General features: G+C 36.5%; 1 protein-coding gene across 1 annotated transcript in view; it reads left to right on the forward strand.

Moving 5' to 3' along the window:
- Nucleotides 1-19,435, forward strand: part of DNAH9 (dynein axonemal heavy chain 9) — a 704,007-nt gene that overhangs the window by 104,801 nt on the left and 579,771 nt on the right. Inside the window, exons 15-17 of the mRNA XM_049776731.1 lie at nt 10,721-10,856; nt 17,212-17,408; nt 17,498-17,922. Coding sequence (XP_049632688.1) covers nt 10,721-10,856; nt 17,212-17,408; nt 17,498-17,922 — 758 coding nt within the window. The remainder of the gene's footprint in view (nt 1-10,720; nt 10,857-17,211; nt 17,409-17,497; nt 17,923-19,435) is intronic.

A 19,435-nucleotide genomic window follows, 5' to 3' on the forward strand; every position in this document is an offset into this window, starting at 1 on the left:
TTTCATCCTTATTACTATTGCTATATAGAAAGGCCATTGATTTTTGTGTGTTAATTTTGTAGCCTGCCACCTTGCTATATGAGTCTATTGTTTCTAGAAGCTTTTTGATAGAGTCTTTAGGGTTTTCTAAGTAGAGTATCATGTCATCTGCAAACAGTGAGAGCTTGACTTCTTCCTTTCCTATCTGGATTCCCTTGATATCCTTTTCTTGCCTAATCGCTATAGCAAGTACTTCCAGTGCTATGTTGAATAGGAGTGGTGAGAGAGGACAGCCTTGTCTTGTGCCAGAATTTAGAGGGAAGGCTTTCAGTTTTTCTCCATTGAGGATAATATTTGCCACTGGCTTGTGGTAGATGGCCTTCACTATATTGAGAAAGGTTCCCTCCATTCCCATCTTGCTGAGAGTTTTGATCAAGAATGGGTGTTGGACCTTATCAAATGCTTTCTCTGCATCTATTGATATGATCATGTGGTTTTTATTTTTCTTGTTATTGATGTTGTGTATTATGTTGATAGATTTACGGATGTTAAACCAGCCTTGCATTCCTGGGATGAAACTTACTTGATCGTAGTGGATGATCTTCTTAACGAGGCATTGAATCCTATTTGCCAGGATTTTGTTGAGGATCTTTGCATCTGCATTCATCAGTGATATTGGTCTGTAATTTTCTTTTTTGGTAGCGTCTCTGTCTGGTTTAGGTATCAAGGTGATGTTGGCTTCATAAAAGCTATTTGGAAGTGTTTCTGTTTGTTCAATTTCATGAAAGAGTCTTGCCAAGATTGGCAGTAGTTCCTCTTGGAAAGTTTGATAGAATTCATTAGTGAATCCATCTGGACCTGGGCTTTTGTTTTTCGGCAGACATTTGATTACTGTTTTAATTTCATCAATGGTGATGGGGGTGTTTAGATATGCTACATCCTCTTCCTTCAACCGTGGAAGATTATAAGAGTCCAAGAATTTATCCATTTCTTCCAGGTTCTCATTTTTAGTGGCGTAGAGTTTTTCAAAGTAGTTTCTGATTACCCTTTGAATCTCTGTCATATCAGTAGTGATCTCTCCTTTTTCATTCCTGATACGAGTTATCAAGTTTCTCTCTCTCTCTTTCTTTGTTAGGTTTGCCAGTGGTCTATCAATCTTGTTTATTTTTTCAAAGAACCAACTTCTGCTTTCGTTGATCTTTCGGATTGTTTTTTGAGTTTCCACTTCATTGATTTCTGCTCTCAGCTTTGTTATTTCCTTCTGTCTTCCTATTCTTGGGTCCTTTTGTTGAGCATTTTCTAGTTCTATTAGCTGTGTCATTAAGCTACTCAGGTAAGCTCCTTCTTCCTTCCTGATGTGTGCTTGCAAAGCTATAAATTTTCCTCTCAGTACTGCTTTTGCTGTGTCCCATAAGTTCTGAGAGTTTGTGTCTTTATTGTCATTTGTTTCCAGGAACCTTTTTATTTCCTCCTTGATTTCATCTCGGACCCACTGGTTATTGAGCATGAGGCTGTTTAACTTCCAGGTGTTAAAGTGTTTCTTCTGAGTCCCTTTGGAGTTCACAAATAATTTCAGAGCCTTGTGGTCAGCGAAGGTAGTCTGCAAAATTTCTATCCTCTTGATCTTATGGACGTATGTTTTATGTGCCAGCATGTAGTCTATCCTGGAGAATGTCCCATGTACATTGGAGAAGAATGTGTATCCAGGTTTCTGGGGATGGAGTGTCCTATATATATCCACTAGGCCTCTTTCTTCCATTTCTCTCCTCAGGTCTAGTATATTCTTGTTGGGTTTCAGTCTGGTTGACCTGTCCAGTGTTGACAAAGCCGTGTTAAGGTCCCCCACAATTATTGTGTTGTTGTTGATATTATTTTTCAGATTTGTCAACAGTTGTACTAAATATTTTGCTGGCCCCTCATTCGGTGCATATATGTTTAGGAGAGTGAATTCTTCCTGCTCTACGTACCCCTTGATTAATATAAAATGTCCGTCTTTGTCCCTTACAACCTTCCTGAGTATAAAGTTTGCATTATCTGATATTAGTATGGCCACTCCAGCTTTTTTATGGGTGTTGTTTGCTTGGATAACTTTTCTCCAGCCTTTTATTTTGAGTCTATGTTTGTTCTGACTATTCAGGTGCGTTTCTTGTAGGCAGCAGAAGGTTGGATTGAGTTTTTTGATCCATTTAGCCACTCTGTGTCTCTTAACTGGTGCATTTAGTCCATTGACGTTGAGAGAAAGAATTGTCCTGGGATTTAACGCCATCTTTATTTCAAAATTTGGTGTGTCTTTTGGGTAGTCTTGTCTTAGATTAGGTCTTTCAGTTTTTCTCTTAAGACTGGTTTTGTGTCTGTGAAGTTTCTGAGCTGTTTTTTGTCTGTGAAACCATGTATTCTTCCATCAAACCGGAAAGTGAGTTTTGCTGGGTATAGTATTCTGGGTGAAGCATTCATTTCATTCAGTCTTGTCACAATATCCCACCACTGCTTTCTGGCATTGAGCGTTTCTGGTGACAGGTCTGCTGTAAATCTCAGGGAAGCTTGCTTGAACATGATTTCCCCTTTTGATCTTGCTGTTTTCAGAATTCTGTCTCTATCTTTGGGATTTGTCATTGTGACTAGGATGTGTCTTGGGGTGGTTTTTCTGGGGTCTCTTTTGGTTGGTACTCTTCGGGCATGCAGGATTTGATCACATATATTCTTTAGCTCTGGAAGTTTCTCTTTAATGATGTTCTTGACCATTGATTCTTCCTGGAAATTTTCTTCCTGGGTCTCTGGGACTCCAATGATTCTTAAGTTGTTTCTGTTGATCTTATCATAGACTTCTATTTTCATCTGTTCCCATTCTTTGACTAATTTTTCCATTGTCTGCTCATTTGCTTTAAGTTTTTTGTCCAATCTCTCCTGCTGTATGGAATTGTTATGTATCTCATCTTCCACAGCACCAAGTCTATTCTCAGCTTCTGATACCCTGTCCCAGAGCTTATCCATTTTGTCATTCACTTCGTTTACTGACTTTTTCAGTCCTGTTAGTTGACATGTTATTTCAGTTTGGAGTTTTGTCATTTCTGCCTTCATATTTTCTTGGTTCTTATTAGTGTTCTGTTCAACTCGATCCATGGTTTCTTGGAGTCTGTTGAGCACCTTCCATATTGCTAGTCTAAAGTCCTTATCTGAGAGGTTGATTAGTTGTTCAGTCATTATCTGGTCCTCAGAATTGTCATCTTCATTCTCTATGTCTGATGCTGGCCTGCGTTGTTTCCCCATTGTCACACTTGTATTGTGGGTTTTTCTACGTGTTGTGGTGGTATTCATTGTCTATATGATGTAGGCAGCACACTCCTCTGGCTCCTCCCTTTCTGGATGGGCTGACTTGCCTCTAAGGGAGGGGAGTCCTCCGTGGATGAAGCCTCACACTGGGTCAAATCTTAGGCCCGAGCATGCAACATAGAAGACAGTCCAGAGAGAAATGTTTGCTTCTGTGATATAGTGCCGTTCTTAGTGTGATTTTTCCTTCTTGTTGCAATGGAGTTCTTTCCTTAGAAAGAGTGCACGGCCGCGTAGCGAAGCGGAGTTTCACGCAAGAGGACAGTAGACAGACATAGACAGGTCACACTCACAGTCTTTCACAGCTGAGCCCCAGTGGGCCGGTGTACTTTCGCGGATTTTCCCCGCCTGGTGTCACACACAGGGAGCCAGCTTTTGCAAAGGTTAGCCGGTTTTTATGCTCTGAAGTCCCTCCCTGAAAATGGCGTCTGGGCGAGCGAGGTTTCTGGAGGCTCTTTTTGCCCCACTCGCAAGAGTTTCACGCAAGAGGACAGTAGACAGACATGGACAGGTCACACTCACAGTCTTTCACAGCTGAGCCCCACTGGGCCGGTGTACTTTCGCGGATTTTCCCCGCCTGGTGTCACACACAGGGAGCCAGCTTTTGCAAAGGTTAGCCGGTTTTTATGCTCTGAAGTCCCTCCCTGAAAATGGCGTCTGGGCGAGCAAGGTTTCTGAAGGCTCTTTTTGCCCCACTCGCAAGAGTTTCACGCAAGAGGACAGTAGACAGACATAGACAGGTCACACTCACAGTCTTTCACAGCTGAGCCCCAGTGGGCCGGTGTACTTTTGCCGTTTCTCTACTATTCTATGTCTTGAACCTCTCCTGAGTGGGCCGAGAAGAGCCCAGCAAAATCACTCTCCTAGAGCTGCCCAGGCCGAAAAGCCAAGAAAGACTGAGTGCATGATTAAAAAGAGGCTATCAGCAGTAACTTGCAGAAAGGCAGATCCCATCTGTGAAGTTAGACTCGAGGAAACTGCCACTGCTGTGTGATTACCAATTGGGAGAGACTGTGCAAGTCACCTGTGCATGTTTCTTTACTGTTCTGTGTTCAGAACCTATCCTGAGTGGGCCGAGAAGGGCCCAGCAAAATCACTCTCCTAGAGACTCCAGAAGAGCATGGCCACTCCGTTTCACGGCCATGCACTTTTTATAACAAATGATCCCTATAAAAACACTCAGAAAAATAATCACACTACAAGCTTGACAATGGGGAAACCTCGAAGGCAAACAAAATGCACAGAGAATGAAGATGATAGCTGTGATGACCCAAAAAATACCAATCATATGAATAACCTCTAAGATAAAGAGTTTAGAATAAAAATATGGAGGATCCTCATAAAAATAAAAAATATATAGCTTTATCTGAACACATAGATAGAAATTAGAAAATTCCAAACTGAAATAAGATGTGAAAAGCATGGGAGCTCAACTGAAAAACTCAATGGAAAGCCTCTCCAGCAGAGTAAAGCAGCCGAGGACAGAATCAGTGAACTGGAAAATGAAATATAGAACAACTCCATACAGCAGAATAAATTGGAAAAGAACCTTAAGGCAAAAGATCATACAATGGAAAAAGTACTCAAAGAATGTGAACAGAAGAGAATAGAAGTCTTTGATAAACTCAACAGAAACAACGTAAGAATTATTGGAGTCCCAGAGGCCCAGAAAGGGGATCCCCAGGAAGAATCCACAGTCAAAGGCATCATCACAGAGAAACTTCCAGAGCTAAAGACTGCATACAATCAAATCCTGCATGCCCAAAGTGTACCAGCTAAAACAGACCTGAAGAAAAACACCCCAAGACACATTGTAGTCACAATAACGAATACTACAGATATAGAATACTGAAAGCAGCAAGATCAAAAAGGGAAATTACATTCAAAGGAGCATCCATAAGATTTACAGCAAATGTTACAGGAAACTCTCAAGGGCAGAAGAAAGTGGTGGGATATTGTGACAAGACTAAATGAAATGATGCTTCCCCTAGAATACTGCACCCAGCCTGAGTCACATTCAGGTTTGAAGGAAGGATACATATTTCACAGATAGCAACAGCTCAGAAACTCTACAGATGCAAAACCAGCCTTAAAGGAAAAACTGAAAGGTCTACTTTAAGACAAGACAGATTAACAGACACGCCAAACTTATACACAAAGATGACATTAAATCCCATGACAATCGTCTCTTTCGATGTCAATGCACCATTTAAGAAACAAAGAGTGGCTATATGGATCAAAAAGATGAATCCAACCTTCTGCTGCCTACAAGAAACACACCTGAATAGTCAAAACGAACATAGACTCAAAATCAAAGGCTGTAGGAAAATCATCCAGGCAAATAGCCTTAAAAAAGCTGAGATGGCCATATTATTATTAGATGACACAAACTTTAGACTCAGAAAAGTTGTAAGGGACAAAGATGGACACTTAGTATTAATCAAGGGATATGTGTAACAGGAAGAAATCACTCTACTAAACACATACACACCCAATGAAAGACCAGCAAATTATCTAAAACAATTATTGACAAATATGAAAGGAATATCAATAGTAACACATTAACTGTGGGAGACCCCTGTCAACACTAGGTAGGTCAACCAGACTGAAACCCAACAAAAATATACTAGACCCAAAAAAGAGAAATAGAAGAAAGAGGACTAATATAGTACACTATATATAGTGTACTTTATCCCCAGAAACCTGAATATATATTCTTCTCCAATATTCATAGAAACTTAGTATTAATCAAGGGATATGTGCAACAGGAAGAAATCACACTACTAAACACAATGAGAAACCAGCAAATAATCTAAGACAATTATTGACAAATATTAAAGGGGATATCAATAGTAACACATTAAATGTGGGTGATCTCAACAGGGCCCTGTCAACACTGGGTAGGCCAACCAGGATAGACCACATAAAACATACCTCCATAAAAACAAGATGATATAAATTTTGCAGGCTAGCTTAGCTGCCCACAAATTTCTGAAATTAGATGTGAACTACAAAGCAACAGAAGAATAACGTTAAGAAATTGAAATTAAATATCCTGCTACTGTACAACCAGTGAATCTGAGATGAAATCAAAGAGGAAATCAAACTTTTCTGAAAACAAATGACAATGGAGATACAAACTATCAAAATATATGAGATACAGCAAAAGCAGTACTGAGAGGAAATTTATAGCTTTGCAAGCACACATCAGGAAGGAAGAAGGGGCATACCTGAACAGTTTAAAGCTACAGCTCATAAAATTAGAAAATGATCAACAAAAGGAACCAAAAATAGGGAGACAGAAGGAAATAACAAAGATTCGAGCAGAAATCAATGAACTGGATACCCAAAAATCAATCCGAAAGGTCAACTAAAGCAGACGTTGTTTCTTTGAGAAACTAAACAAGATTGATAGACCATTGGCAAAGCTCACAAAGAAAGAGAGAGAAACTTGATAGCTCGTAATAGAAATAAAAAGAAATGAAAAGGGGAGATCACTATCGATATTGCAGAGATTCAAAGGGTAAACAGAGACTACTTTGAGAAACTCTATGCCACAAAATGTAAGAATCTGAAAGAAATGGATAAATACTTAGACTTCTATAACCTTCCACGGTTGAATAAGGAAGATGTAGCATATCTAAACACCCCTATCACCATTGAGGAAATTAAAACAGTAATCAAATATCTGCCCAAAAAACAAAAAAGCTCAGGCCCAGATGGATTTACTAATTAATTCTTTCAAAGCTTTCAAGAGGAACTACTATCAATTCTGGCCAGGCTCAGTTTTAAAACTAAAAAAACAGGAACACTTCCAAGTAGCTTTTATGAAGCAAACATCACCTTGATACCAAAACCAGACAGAGATACTGCCAAAAAAGAAAATTACAGACCAGTATCTCTGATGAATGCAGATGCAAAGATCTTCAACAAAATCCTGGCAAATAGAATCCAATGCCTCATCAGGCAGATCATTCACTACGATCAAGTAGGTTTCATTCCAGGAATGCAAGGATAGTTTAAAATCTGTAAATCTATTTATATAATACAGAACATCAACAAGAAGAAAAATAAAAATCACATGATCACATCAGTAGACACAGAGAAAGCATTTGATAAGGTCCAACACCCATTATTGATATAAAAAAAAACCCTTTCAACAAGATAGGAGTAATTAAGTGTAGTTAAGGCCATCTACCAGAAGCTCATGACAAATATCATTCTCAATGGAGAAAAACTAATTGCCTTATTGGATGTACTTGCTATAGCAATTAGGCAAGAAATAGTATCAAGGAAATTCATATAGGAAAGAAGGCAAGCTCTCACTGTTTGAAGATGACATATTACTCTACTTAGAAAACCCTAAAGACTACTAAAAAAAGGTTCTTGAAACAATAAATTTATATTGCAATGTGGCAGGCTACAAAATTAACACACAGAAATTAGTGGCTTTGTATACACCAATAATGATAAGGAAGAAATGAACATTAAGAAAACAACTCCATTCACATTATTGCCACACAAACTCAAATATCTTGGAGTCAACTTGACTAAAGATGTGAAGGATCTATACAAAGGATCTATATAAAATTCTGCTCCAAGAAATAAGAGAGGACACATGGAAATGGAAATACATACCCTGTTCATGGATTGGCAGGATTAACATAATTAAAATGGCAATACTCCCCAAAGCATTGTACAGATTTAATGCAATCCCTCTAAAGATACCCATAACATTCTTCAAAGGAGATCAGGCACTTTTGAAATTCATTTGGAACAAAAAACACCCTCGAATAACCAAAGCAATTAGTGGGAAAAAGAATATGGGAGGCAATACTTTACCCAACTTTAAACTGTATTACAAAGCAATAGTTATCAAAAAGCATGTTAATGGAATAAAGACAGACCATTAGATAAATGGAATAGGCTTGAGTACTCAGAGAATGTTCCCGAGGCATAAAATCACTTAATTTTTGATAAAAGAGCAAGAAATCCTAAATAGACCAAGGAAAACCACTTTAACAAATGGAACAAAAATTTTGGAACAATAAAACTTTGGCTTGGATATTTAGTTCTGAATTTTTATTCTCCACCAATGCACCTGAGACCATTTGGCTCCCGGCCCCCATCCTTTCTTTTTTTTTCTTCTTAATTTTATTTAAAAAATGTATAAATCTGAGGTAAAATAATGTAACTTGTGTCCTCAGGTTTTATGAAAAGGTGCGACTGACTACCTAAAAGATAAAAAAGAAAAAGAACAAAACAAAAAAACAATGGGTGTGTTTTGCAGTCTTTTTTTTTGTATAGGTGAAGCAAAAGTTTGGGAAAATAGAAAGGAAAAATCTTTGGCATATAAACAGGGAGACCCTATCCATAATGCATCCTTCCATAAGACCAACAATAGTCTCTAGACACACTAAGATCTCTAACCCTCAAAGTCTTTCTTCATGGTCCAAGTAAATGTTATTCTCATTTACAGTTGTCAAGTCAGGTTTGTGTAATTAGAATTATTGGTTTTTGAACAAATCCTATGTCAAGTCAGGGTGTCATGGAGAGTCTCCTGGTTTCATCTCACCATGAGGTGACCACGCAAGAAAATCTGCCATGAAAGCAACTTTTTGCTTTTTTCAAGTTGTCAAGGTGTCTCATAAGCCCACTCTGAAGCAAATTGGTGTGAGGACAGCATTATGGCCTTCCCCAGTAGAAGTTTGATTCCTGGTGTTGGTACAGAAAACCATGTTAGTTCCAAAGATGGGACCCAAGGTTCAGGGATGAATGGCCAATATCTGATCTACTGAAACTCAAGTCAAGTGTCTATGACAAATGTTCAGGGTCAAAGACCCCCGTTGAAATATAAAATTCATGAGTTACTATTCTCTTTAGATAATAACAGTTTTTATATGCAAAATTTCCTCAATTAACATTTCTATGCAAAAACAAGCAATATCCTGGAGCAGAAGAGCAAGTGGTAAGGCATCTGCCTTGCTTGCACTAGTCTAAGGTGGACTGAGGTTCGACCAGCATCCCATAAGGTCTCCCAAGCCAGGAATGATTTTTGAGTGCAAAGCCAGGAGTAACCCCTGAGTGTCACTGGTTGTGGCACAAAAAACAAACAAAAAACAACAATGTCACATTATAATACTAGTATATATGGGGTAAAAATAACAAGCTAAACAATCCCTATAACCTGGTTCTAATGTGAACTTAGAACCCAAGAGAAACATATCTACCATAATGTCCTACTAAACAATTTTTAATAAAATGGGAAACCTACATCTACAAAAGGAAACATACCACAATAATTATCCTATTAAAGAAATAAATTTAAAGAAATACATAAAGAATTCTAAAGAAATACACAAATACGTCTTAAAGAATTATTCTTTAAGTTTTTTGAAATAGGCTGAGGGAGAGGAAACAATCCAAAACACAGCTTCAGCCTGCGACATAGTTTTTGGAACCTGAAAAATAGTTCCCAACAGTCACAGATCAGGAAACGTCCTCAAGCTGGTGGTTTCTCAGAAACAGGATCTGATGGTGACCAAATCACTACCCGATAGTGAGCAAATCCACAGCAAAGGGAGGTGGGAGAAAATGGGACGTCTAAAGCAAATCGTCAGCAGCAGCTTTTTCCAAGATAAGGCTAGGCAGGCTGGGAAGCTATCTTTTCATTTTGTGACTAGTTAGCAGCTGGTTGGTGTTGGGTGAACATTACAGTTCCTGAGCAGTTAAGAACTGAGGGTATAATGGTTAAATAGGGAGAATTCATCCAAAAGTACTTATGCATACTGTTATTCATTGCAGTACTCGGTACAATAGTTAAGACTTGAAATCAACCTAGATGTCCAAAACTGATGAGTGGATCATGAAAATATAATACTATTTATCTATAAAGAATTTTACAATCATGCACATTGAAACAACATGATGGACTAGAATATATTATGTTAAATGAAGTAAGCCAGAAAAAGGATAAATACAGAATTATATCACTTTTATGTGGTACTTTGAATAACTGCATGAACTCAATGGTTTAACTGGTAATTGCTCAAACATCATTAGCCCCAGAATAGAGTGAGAAGAAGAAAAACTGAGTGGAAGAGGAGAGATACAAAAACTTATATTATTTTCTCTACTTCAAAGGGACCTTCAGCAAGGGATACATCTGTTTAGATTGAGCAGTTGTCAAATCAACTGCTCTTTATAGATATTTATAATGATGTTCCTCAGAGTAATGGTGAAGTACCATATTTTCTTTTCTAATTAATTCTAGTTCTTTTCAAACAACTGGTACACATGTAATAGCAAAATCCATATACAAAAATTTATGCTATTTTCATTTTTATTAATGATAATTTGCCAATTTTTAAAATAAATTTATTCAATGTATTTTTATTCCCTTTTTATCCTTTAGGAAAATTTGGTTCTGTTTTCAGCAGACTCAACCTCCAATATCTGGAAGACATATGTCAGTTACATTGATGATATGTTGCTGGATGGATTCTTTCGTGCCATTGAGTGCTCCCTTAAGTACCTCCTCGAAAATACTGGTACTGAATAGATTAGGGATGTGGGTCATTAATGGAAAGATTATAGTAATAGCATTTGGTATTTTAAATTGAAGTGAGAAATTTTCTAAAACATGGTTAATATTTTGTTACTTTATGATTATTTTTTAAGAAATCAAAGGTATAAGTGTTTTAAGATTATGAACCTCTGTGTTTTTAAAACTCAAATAGTAAGCAACTCCACCAGAGATATTAAAGCCCATAAAAATGTTTGAAATCTGATTAATCTTTTTGGAAGGTGCAGTTCCTAAAGCTGTGCTTAAAAGTCACACCTATTTCTGGTGGGTGATATCTGAGTACTTAACTTGGCCATACCAGAAAAAAAGTAGTTTCTCAGGTCTAATAGAGCATTGGACCACTAGGTTAACCCCTAGAAATTCCTGGGGTTTAAAATTTGCTGCCAAGAATAAAATGGCACTTCAGGAATTCAAAATATATGTTCTACTCCTTGAAAGGTGTAATGGGAGTGAGTAAACTAGAGATGAATATTACAGTAAATATTGGGACTCATAACCATGGGTAGGAACATTATATAACATAGACAATATTCACTTTATATTGAAGAACTATAGATAAAATTTAATTTATAAAATATAAATTGGGTTATATTTTAAATTCAAATGGAATAAATGAATAAATAAATAAATAAAATAAATGAAACAAGCTTTTAATTATTAAAGAGACAAGAAGCTGAGGAAGTGGACATTTTCCAAGGTAAATGGGTTTTGAAAAATTGCAAACTTGTTGATATTTTAGTAATAAACTGGTAAAAAGTTAACAGTCCAATATAGTAAGTAAATGTTAATTTGGACTAATATAAGATGTGATAGAAGGGACAGAAGAGTCTACAGGAATATTGAGTTTTTGCTATAATCTGGCAATTCTAATATTTTAGAAAGTTTTATTTTAAGTAATAGTAAAAATGGGATGGCAGAGGTAAGTATTTTGAAGCCTAATGATGAAGATTAACAAGATTTTAAGATTTTTCCATACAGGTTTTCAAATGCATAGTTAAAATATGTAAACCAAAATCAATATTTGTATACCTATATTATATAGTGAGGTTCACAGAGATACATTGACTAAGAATGTAGAAGGAATATGGACTACCACTAGATATAACTCTGCCTTCATAATATAGAAAGATACAATAACTGAGATTAAGGACTTGGGTTTTGCTGAAGGGAACACTGCTGCTTCAAAGTAAGGTGATCTGATAATAGGATATAGGGACCTCAGTATAGTCTAACAGGTAATGTGGGGCTGGATAATAGGATTCTGAGAACCAAAGTCTATAATGCTCACATTAGAAAAGTTTCTATGTCAGTGGGTAAGTGGCCTTATCCCTCAGAGTTTCAGAAGATGATCTTGACACAATTAGTGTTCACTGTACAGTGTTCACTGTACAAGAGTGTCCCTAAATGTACTAGAACCCTCTTAACATGGGCAACTAGGATATAATAGTGTTTCTCCAGGTGTGTTAATGTTACTGTTTCTTCCTTGAAAATAGTAATACAGGGCCATAGAGTTAGCTCAGTAGTAGGGCATTTGCCTTGCATGTGGCCAACCCAGGATGGACATGGGTTTGAATATTGGCATCCCATATGGTCACCCAAGCCTGCAAGAAGCAAATTCTGAGCACAGAGCCTGGAGTAACCCCTGAGTGCTGCCAGGTGTGGCCCAAAATCAAACAAAATAAATAGGAATATATCTTAATATAGTTCACTTTTGCTGAAGAACTATAGATAAAATTTAGTTTTTGAAAGATAATTTGGCTATATTTTGAATTCAAATGGCATTAGTCATCTAAGGGTTCAATAGTGAAGAAAACTAAAGAGGATAACATCAAAAAGAAAATTCTTTCCAGTAAACTTAGCAGAACTACCCTGTCTTCTTAACTTCTAAAGTGATATACTTGTATCAAGGACTGAAATGACCTGGCAAATTTGATTGGCACAGTAATGCCAATCAAAAGTTTTTAACATAAAGATTTAAACTAACATTAAACATAAAAATTAAACAGAAAAAAAGAAAAAATAAACAGACTACATAGTGCTAGCATCAAAACAAAGAACTATGGAGCATCAGGCATCACAGAACAAATAATATACTATCTAGATTTCATATACATAAGTTATTGAAGATATTGTAAGAGACATGTGAGACTAGGAACAGACTATACTGTAAATGTGTGGAACCAATTATCAACAGCCTTAGCTTGTAGCAGGAGTTTAAATCCTGGCATCCCATATGGTCCCCCGAGCCTGCTGGGAACGATTTCTGAGTGTAGAGCCAGGAGTAACACCTGAGTGCTGCTGGGTGTGACCCAAAAACCAAAATAAAAATTAAGGTACATAGTGACAATGAATGTGAAGCATTTTCACCACAGTGTTGTACCCCTCCATGCCTATTCCCAGTATGCATTCCATATCTCTCTTCTTTACACCTTGGAATGCTAGTGTAACTGTTACCCACTTGTACAGCTTGTTGTAGATTGGGTATTGATTCTATTGTCCTTAACTTTGGGTTTGGTTTTCGGTTTTCAAGACTAATCATTTTTTATTCCAATTAAATGTTCATACGACTGTCTGGTCTTGGTATTATCCATTTCTCCCCTCAAATTATGATACTGAACAAGATATTCCAGTATGGTTCTGTTGGGGATATAAGAAAATATAAGGGAGAAGAAAAGAAAAAAAAAAAAAACAAAAACAGAAAAAAGAAGAAAAACTAGAAGGAGTCCATCTAGGTGTTATAAATATCCATTTAGAAAAAGAAAAGAAAAAGGAAGAAAAAGGTAACAAAGCAAAAAAATACAATAAGGCAGTAACAACAAAATTACAAAAAGAACAAAAAAGAACAAACCAAAAAACCAAAACCATCAACTATGAAGAAAAACAAACAAACAAACAAAAAATACAATAAAAAACAAAAACAATACCCCCCCCCAAACCTGCAACTAAGTTAAAAGGTTTGTGTTTCTTCTTATTTTTTTTTTTTTTTGCAAAGGCACAGTAAATATTGGGGAAATTAGAACGGGAATTCCCTTGGCCTAAGAGATACAGGGTTCCTTTGCACTTGAAGCATACTGCCATAGGAATAACTACAGGCTACAAAAACGCTCATTTTCACACCCAAAGGTCTTTTTATGGTGCCATAAAACTTTGCACTTAATTGTGGAGGATGAAATCAGCCTCTGTAGCTAAAAAACTTGTTATTTGCATAATATCAATTCTGTTGTTGATGGTTTTGAATTTGGTGTTTAAGTCTGATCATTTTTTTTATTTCTACTCAAAGTTCAAATATCTGTTTGGTCTGGAACCATCCATTTTTCCCCCTCAGTTTATGAGGCAGAACAAGATGATTCAAGTTATGAGGTTCTGTTGAAGAAAAATAGAAAAGAAAAAAAAAGAAAAGAAAGGAAAAACAAGCAACTCCCAAAAATCAAAAAACTGAGAGGAGTCCATCTAGAAGTTATAAATATCAACTTAAGAGAGGAAAGAGGAAAGAGGAAAAGAAGAAAAACATAACAAAAAGACAAAACATACTAAATAACCCAAAAGAAAAAACAAACAAAAAACTACAGTGAAAAAAAACCAAACAGAAAACCAAATCAAAGCAAAAAACTACAATGACAAAAAAGACAAAAGACAACAAAAAAACCCCGAAAATTACCACAGCAACAAAAACCAAAACCAAACAATAACCACATGCCTGAAATAAAACGAAAAAAAAAAAAAAAAAAAAAAAAGGAAAGAAATAAATTGCGCTTTTTTTTTTTTTGGATAGGCACAATAAATATTGGGGAGACTAGAAAGGAATTCCCTTGCCCTAGGAGATATAGGGTTTCAACAGCCTTGGAGAAATGGCATGGGAATAACTACACGCTATTAACTTGCTCTTTTTTACTCCCCTAGATATTTTTATGGAGCCAGGAAAATTATTCTCCGTCGTGGATAATAAAATCAGACCTCTTAGAGATCTTGGTATTTGTATAGGTCATATGATGAAGCCTAGGATAGTCTTTCTTTACGATTCTACATGTTCTGTTCTATCACTATTATTTTAATCAGTCTTCTGTAATTGGATGTCTTGGTATTTGCACCAGTACTAAGATAAATCTTAGGATAGAGTCTTTCTTTATATTTTCAGAAGTTTGCTCAGTTGCACTTGTCTCAGTCAGACCTCTAGAATTAGAGATCTTGGTTTTTGTACAGATTGTAGGCCAAAGCCTAGGCTAAGGTATTTTTTATTGGTCCCAGGATAAGTTCTGCCCAGTCATGGTTGTCATAGTCAGTCTTCTGTAGTTAGCGATCTTGGTTTTTCCATAGATCAAAAGATGACATGTCTTCTGATTTTATCTTATTGTTAAGTGATGAGATAAGACAACCTGCTTTTAGATTCTTATTGACATTTCCTCATTGTCAGGATATCATATCAAAACTGGTGCATGTTGATGTCAGAGCAGAATTAAGAATTTCCTAGGGAAAGTTAGGTTCCTGGAGCTGTTTTGGAGAACTTTTTCGGTTCTATGTCTGAGATATAGGATTTGGAATTGGATGGTCGTTGTCTAATCACATGGAGTATAAATTGGTTCCACATGACATATGTTCAGGGTGGAAGGCGCCCCTGTATTGTAAAATGTATAAGTTCTTATCCCTAGTAGATAAGATCTTGTTTCTATACATAAAGTTTTTCTCTATTGGGTCTGGAGAGATAGCATGGAGGTAGGCCACTTGCCTTACATGTAGAGGGATAGTGGTTCAAACCCCAGAATCCCATATAGTCCCCCAAGCCTGCCAGGAGCAATTTCTGAGCATAGAGCCAGGAGGAACCCCTGAGTGCTGCCAGGTGTAAACCAAAAACCAAAAAATATTTTTCCCTCTTTTTTAGTATGCCTTTACAAAAAGAAATGGTGCTATATTATATTTCTGATGCATTTGGGAGTGAAAGTGTCAGGCTACCCCATCTCTTTGCGCTGGTTTTGACCTGAGCTTTTATCCCAAGCAAGACTTTTTCTCGTACTTTTTGTACCAAGCAGAATCAAAACAGGTGACTTTAAGTAAGAGAAAAAATATATGTATATACACACACACATACATATATACATATATTAGAAGAAATAAATAAAAATGAATTTAAAAAGTAATACGGAAAAAAGTGATGTAAGAGACTACCTTACATTTGGGGATAAACAGATTCAGAGGTAGAATTATAGAGGTATTAAACACACAAAGGAATATAGACTTCCCCTCTGTCTTTTGAGATATTCTTGTGGGAAATCCAGGGTCATTTTCATTATAGACTCTGGTCTTGTTGAGTTTGAGAAATAATTTGCCGCAGAAAGGGATTGTGTAGAATTCTTGGACTGGGGGTCATTTTGGAGCTGAATCCAGTATTATGTAGCAGTCCACCTTGGGGGTGGTGAGAAGGAGGGCCACAGAGAATGAGTCTCAAGTGTCAGTTGTAGTTTCTTGCCTGAGGATGATATGTGGGGCTGAGAGCATGTCCTTTTGCTTGGGAGCTGGGTTCATGTTATAGTTGGATTTAAGTTAGCAAGAGTAGCTTGTCTAAAAAGTAACAAATAATTAAGAAATATTTATCTGGTTTTAGTATTTATCACTGATGGATTAAAACTTTACTATTAATTTAATTTTATAAGAATGAAATGGAATAAATATTATTACTAAAATGTTTTTCATACCTAAGCCATACAATCTTAGACTGTTAGTAGTGCCAATGAAATGATAGATTTTATGCTTAAGAAGAATTTACTTACTTGTGTGAAAATTGAAACCAGATCTGCACCCCCACCTACAACCAGGAAGCATTTAGAAATGTGTAAAAGGCTGGATTTTTTTTTATCAATCAATTGAATTTGATATGTGAGTTTGAATAGAGTAAATGTATGGACTGCTTTGTATAAGAATTTGTCTATTCAAAAATTTAACTGTCAATGGTTTAGAAAGTACCTTAGGTTTTATCTTGATTTTTTATTTTTATTTGTTTCTGGGCCACACCATTGATGCTCAGGAGTTGATCCTGGGTATACAAATCAGAAATAACTCCTGGCTTGGGGGACCATATGAGACACTGGGGATCAAACTGGATCAAACTGAGGTCCGTCCTGGGTCAGCAACATGCAAGGCAAACACCCAACAATGGTACTATTGCTCTGGTTCATTTTTATCTTTAATATAGTATCAGCAAATTTTACATTTTATTTCCTATTTCAAGCAGCTTAGTTGAATAAAATAAATGTTCTGGATTCTTTTAAATATTACTGTACTTTTTATTCACTTTTTTTTACTTTTTGCATATTTTCAATTATTTTCAGAATGTAAGACAGGGCTCACCCCTATATTTGAAGCACAATTGAGTCTAGAAATACCAGAATTAATTTTCTATCCATCTATGGATTCTGAAGTAAAGTGGAGTTTCCATAACATTGTTGAAAGCTTTATCACCAATATTTTTGGAATATCAGCTTTGGTGCCTCGACTTTCCCCACAAACAGGCTGTCCTCACTATCAGGTAGGTACTTTATTTTTAATAATTCTATTTATGTATAAATGTGCAACTTCCTGCTGTTTTAATTAGCTTGCTTTGTTTTTATCTTCCAGGTTGCCATGGAAGGCATGGCTGATTTGGCTAGCATGCAGTACATGATCATGGAGAGGGTCCAGAGCATGACTACTCGTTGTTGCAACTATCGGAACACCTTTAGCCAATATTCCTATCTCTATGTTGAGGACCCGAAGGAGCTTCTGCATCAGTTTCTCTTGTATGGTCATGTTTTAACACCTGAAGAAATTGAAATACATGCAGAAGATGGCATTCTTGAGAACCCACCTACTCTTCAGCAGTTTAAAGCACAAATTGACTTCTATGAAAAATTGTATGAAGAAATGTGCAGACTGGAGCCCATCAAGATATTTGACAGCTGGATGAAGATTGATGTGCGGCCCTATAAAGCATCTCTTCTAAATATAATTAAGAAATGGAGCCTCATGTTCAAACAACATCTTGTTGATCATGTCACTAATAGGTAATATGCCTTACATCATCCCAAGCTGTTGAGAACACAATGAATTTTTAAAAATAATTTTTTGTGGCCAGAGATATAGCATAGAAGTACGGCATTTGCCTTGCATGCAGAAAGACAGTGGTTCAAGTCCTGGCATTCCATATGGTCCCCTGAGCCGGCCAGGAGCGATTTCTGAGTGTAGAGCCAGGACTAACCCCTGAGTGCTGCCAGTTGGGACCCAAAACCAAAACAAAACAAAAAATTTCTTTAATTGAGCACCATGGTTACATAATTGTAGTTGGGTTTTAGTCAAAGAATATACACTCCCTTTCCAGTGCAATTTTTCCTGTCATCAATGTTCCTCATTTTCCTTCTCCCTCACTACCTGCTTTTCTTCAGGACAGAATTATATTTATTTCTCTCACTATCAGTCATAGTGGTTATCAGTGAAGTAATTTTTCTAAATTTTTCCATAATTTCCTCCTTGTAATTATTGGTTAAATAATTGGAGACTTTTAGGCAGTAGTGGTAATTTTATTCTAGCATTTATTTTATTTAGCAGACAACCTATTTTTTTTTTATTTTATGCCATGTGTGTGAACGAACTTGTACCTGATAAATAATGTTTTTAAAATACAGACCCAAGGTCATCTCAAAACTCTGTTATATTTCTTTAAACCTGAAATGTAGAGAATATCTAACGAACCTCGGAAATTTTATTTTTATTACTAATGCTTGTCTTAAATTGTCTAGCAATTTTGGAAGTAATCAAAACCACACACACTAAATGCTGATTTGTGTTTAGTCAACAGGCTGGTTTAAAATTTTGTCTGTTTCTCCCTAATACTGTATACTATGACACCAGACTATCTAAATGAGTACTCTGGATAAATGGTCAAAATGATCACCAGAAAGCCAATCACTGTAACTTATCTTAACAGATTGACCAACCCCACTTCATGATTCTTATGTTCAGTAATAAGTACATTAACTTATGTTTTAGGTGAGGAAAACTGGCCTCATTTCTGAATCTAGTTTTGGTTCCTTCCTTCTCTTCTCTTGATATCTTGGTTTTTGGTCAAAACTAGATACTTGTTCTGACTTCCTAGATCTTGTAGTGCTCAGGAAACCATATATAGTACATGGCAGTTTGAATCTAATTTTATCTGTTGTTACATGTAAGAAAAATGGCTTACCTTTTCTACCATCTCTTTTGCCCAGCGATGATCTTTATTAATGATAAAGTTGCATAGCTCAGTGATCTGGAATATACAGCCAAACCAACGATGTATTCATCTACAATTAAAGACAAAGGGACTTTGCAAAATTGCTAGATCTCCTCTTTCGAATCTACTGGAGATCTACTTGGAACATTTTAATGTAGAACTCCCAGATGTCCTTTATTTTTTATTTTTTTATCTTTTTTGGGGCCACACCCTATGACACTCAGGGATTACTCTTGGCTATGTACTCAGAAGTCACTCCTTATCAGCGGACCATATGGTGCAAATGGAGGGATCAAATTCAGATCCGT

Source organism: Suncus etruscus, chromosome 7 (genome assembly GCF_024139225.1).
Source record: "Suncus etruscus isolate mSunEtr1 chromosome 7, mSunEtr1.pri.cur, whole genome shotgun sequence".
In the NCBI taxonomy this organism is placed as follows: domain Eukaryota; kingdom Metazoa; phylum Chordata; class Mammalia; order Eulipotyphla; family Soricidae; genus Suncus; species Suncus etruscus.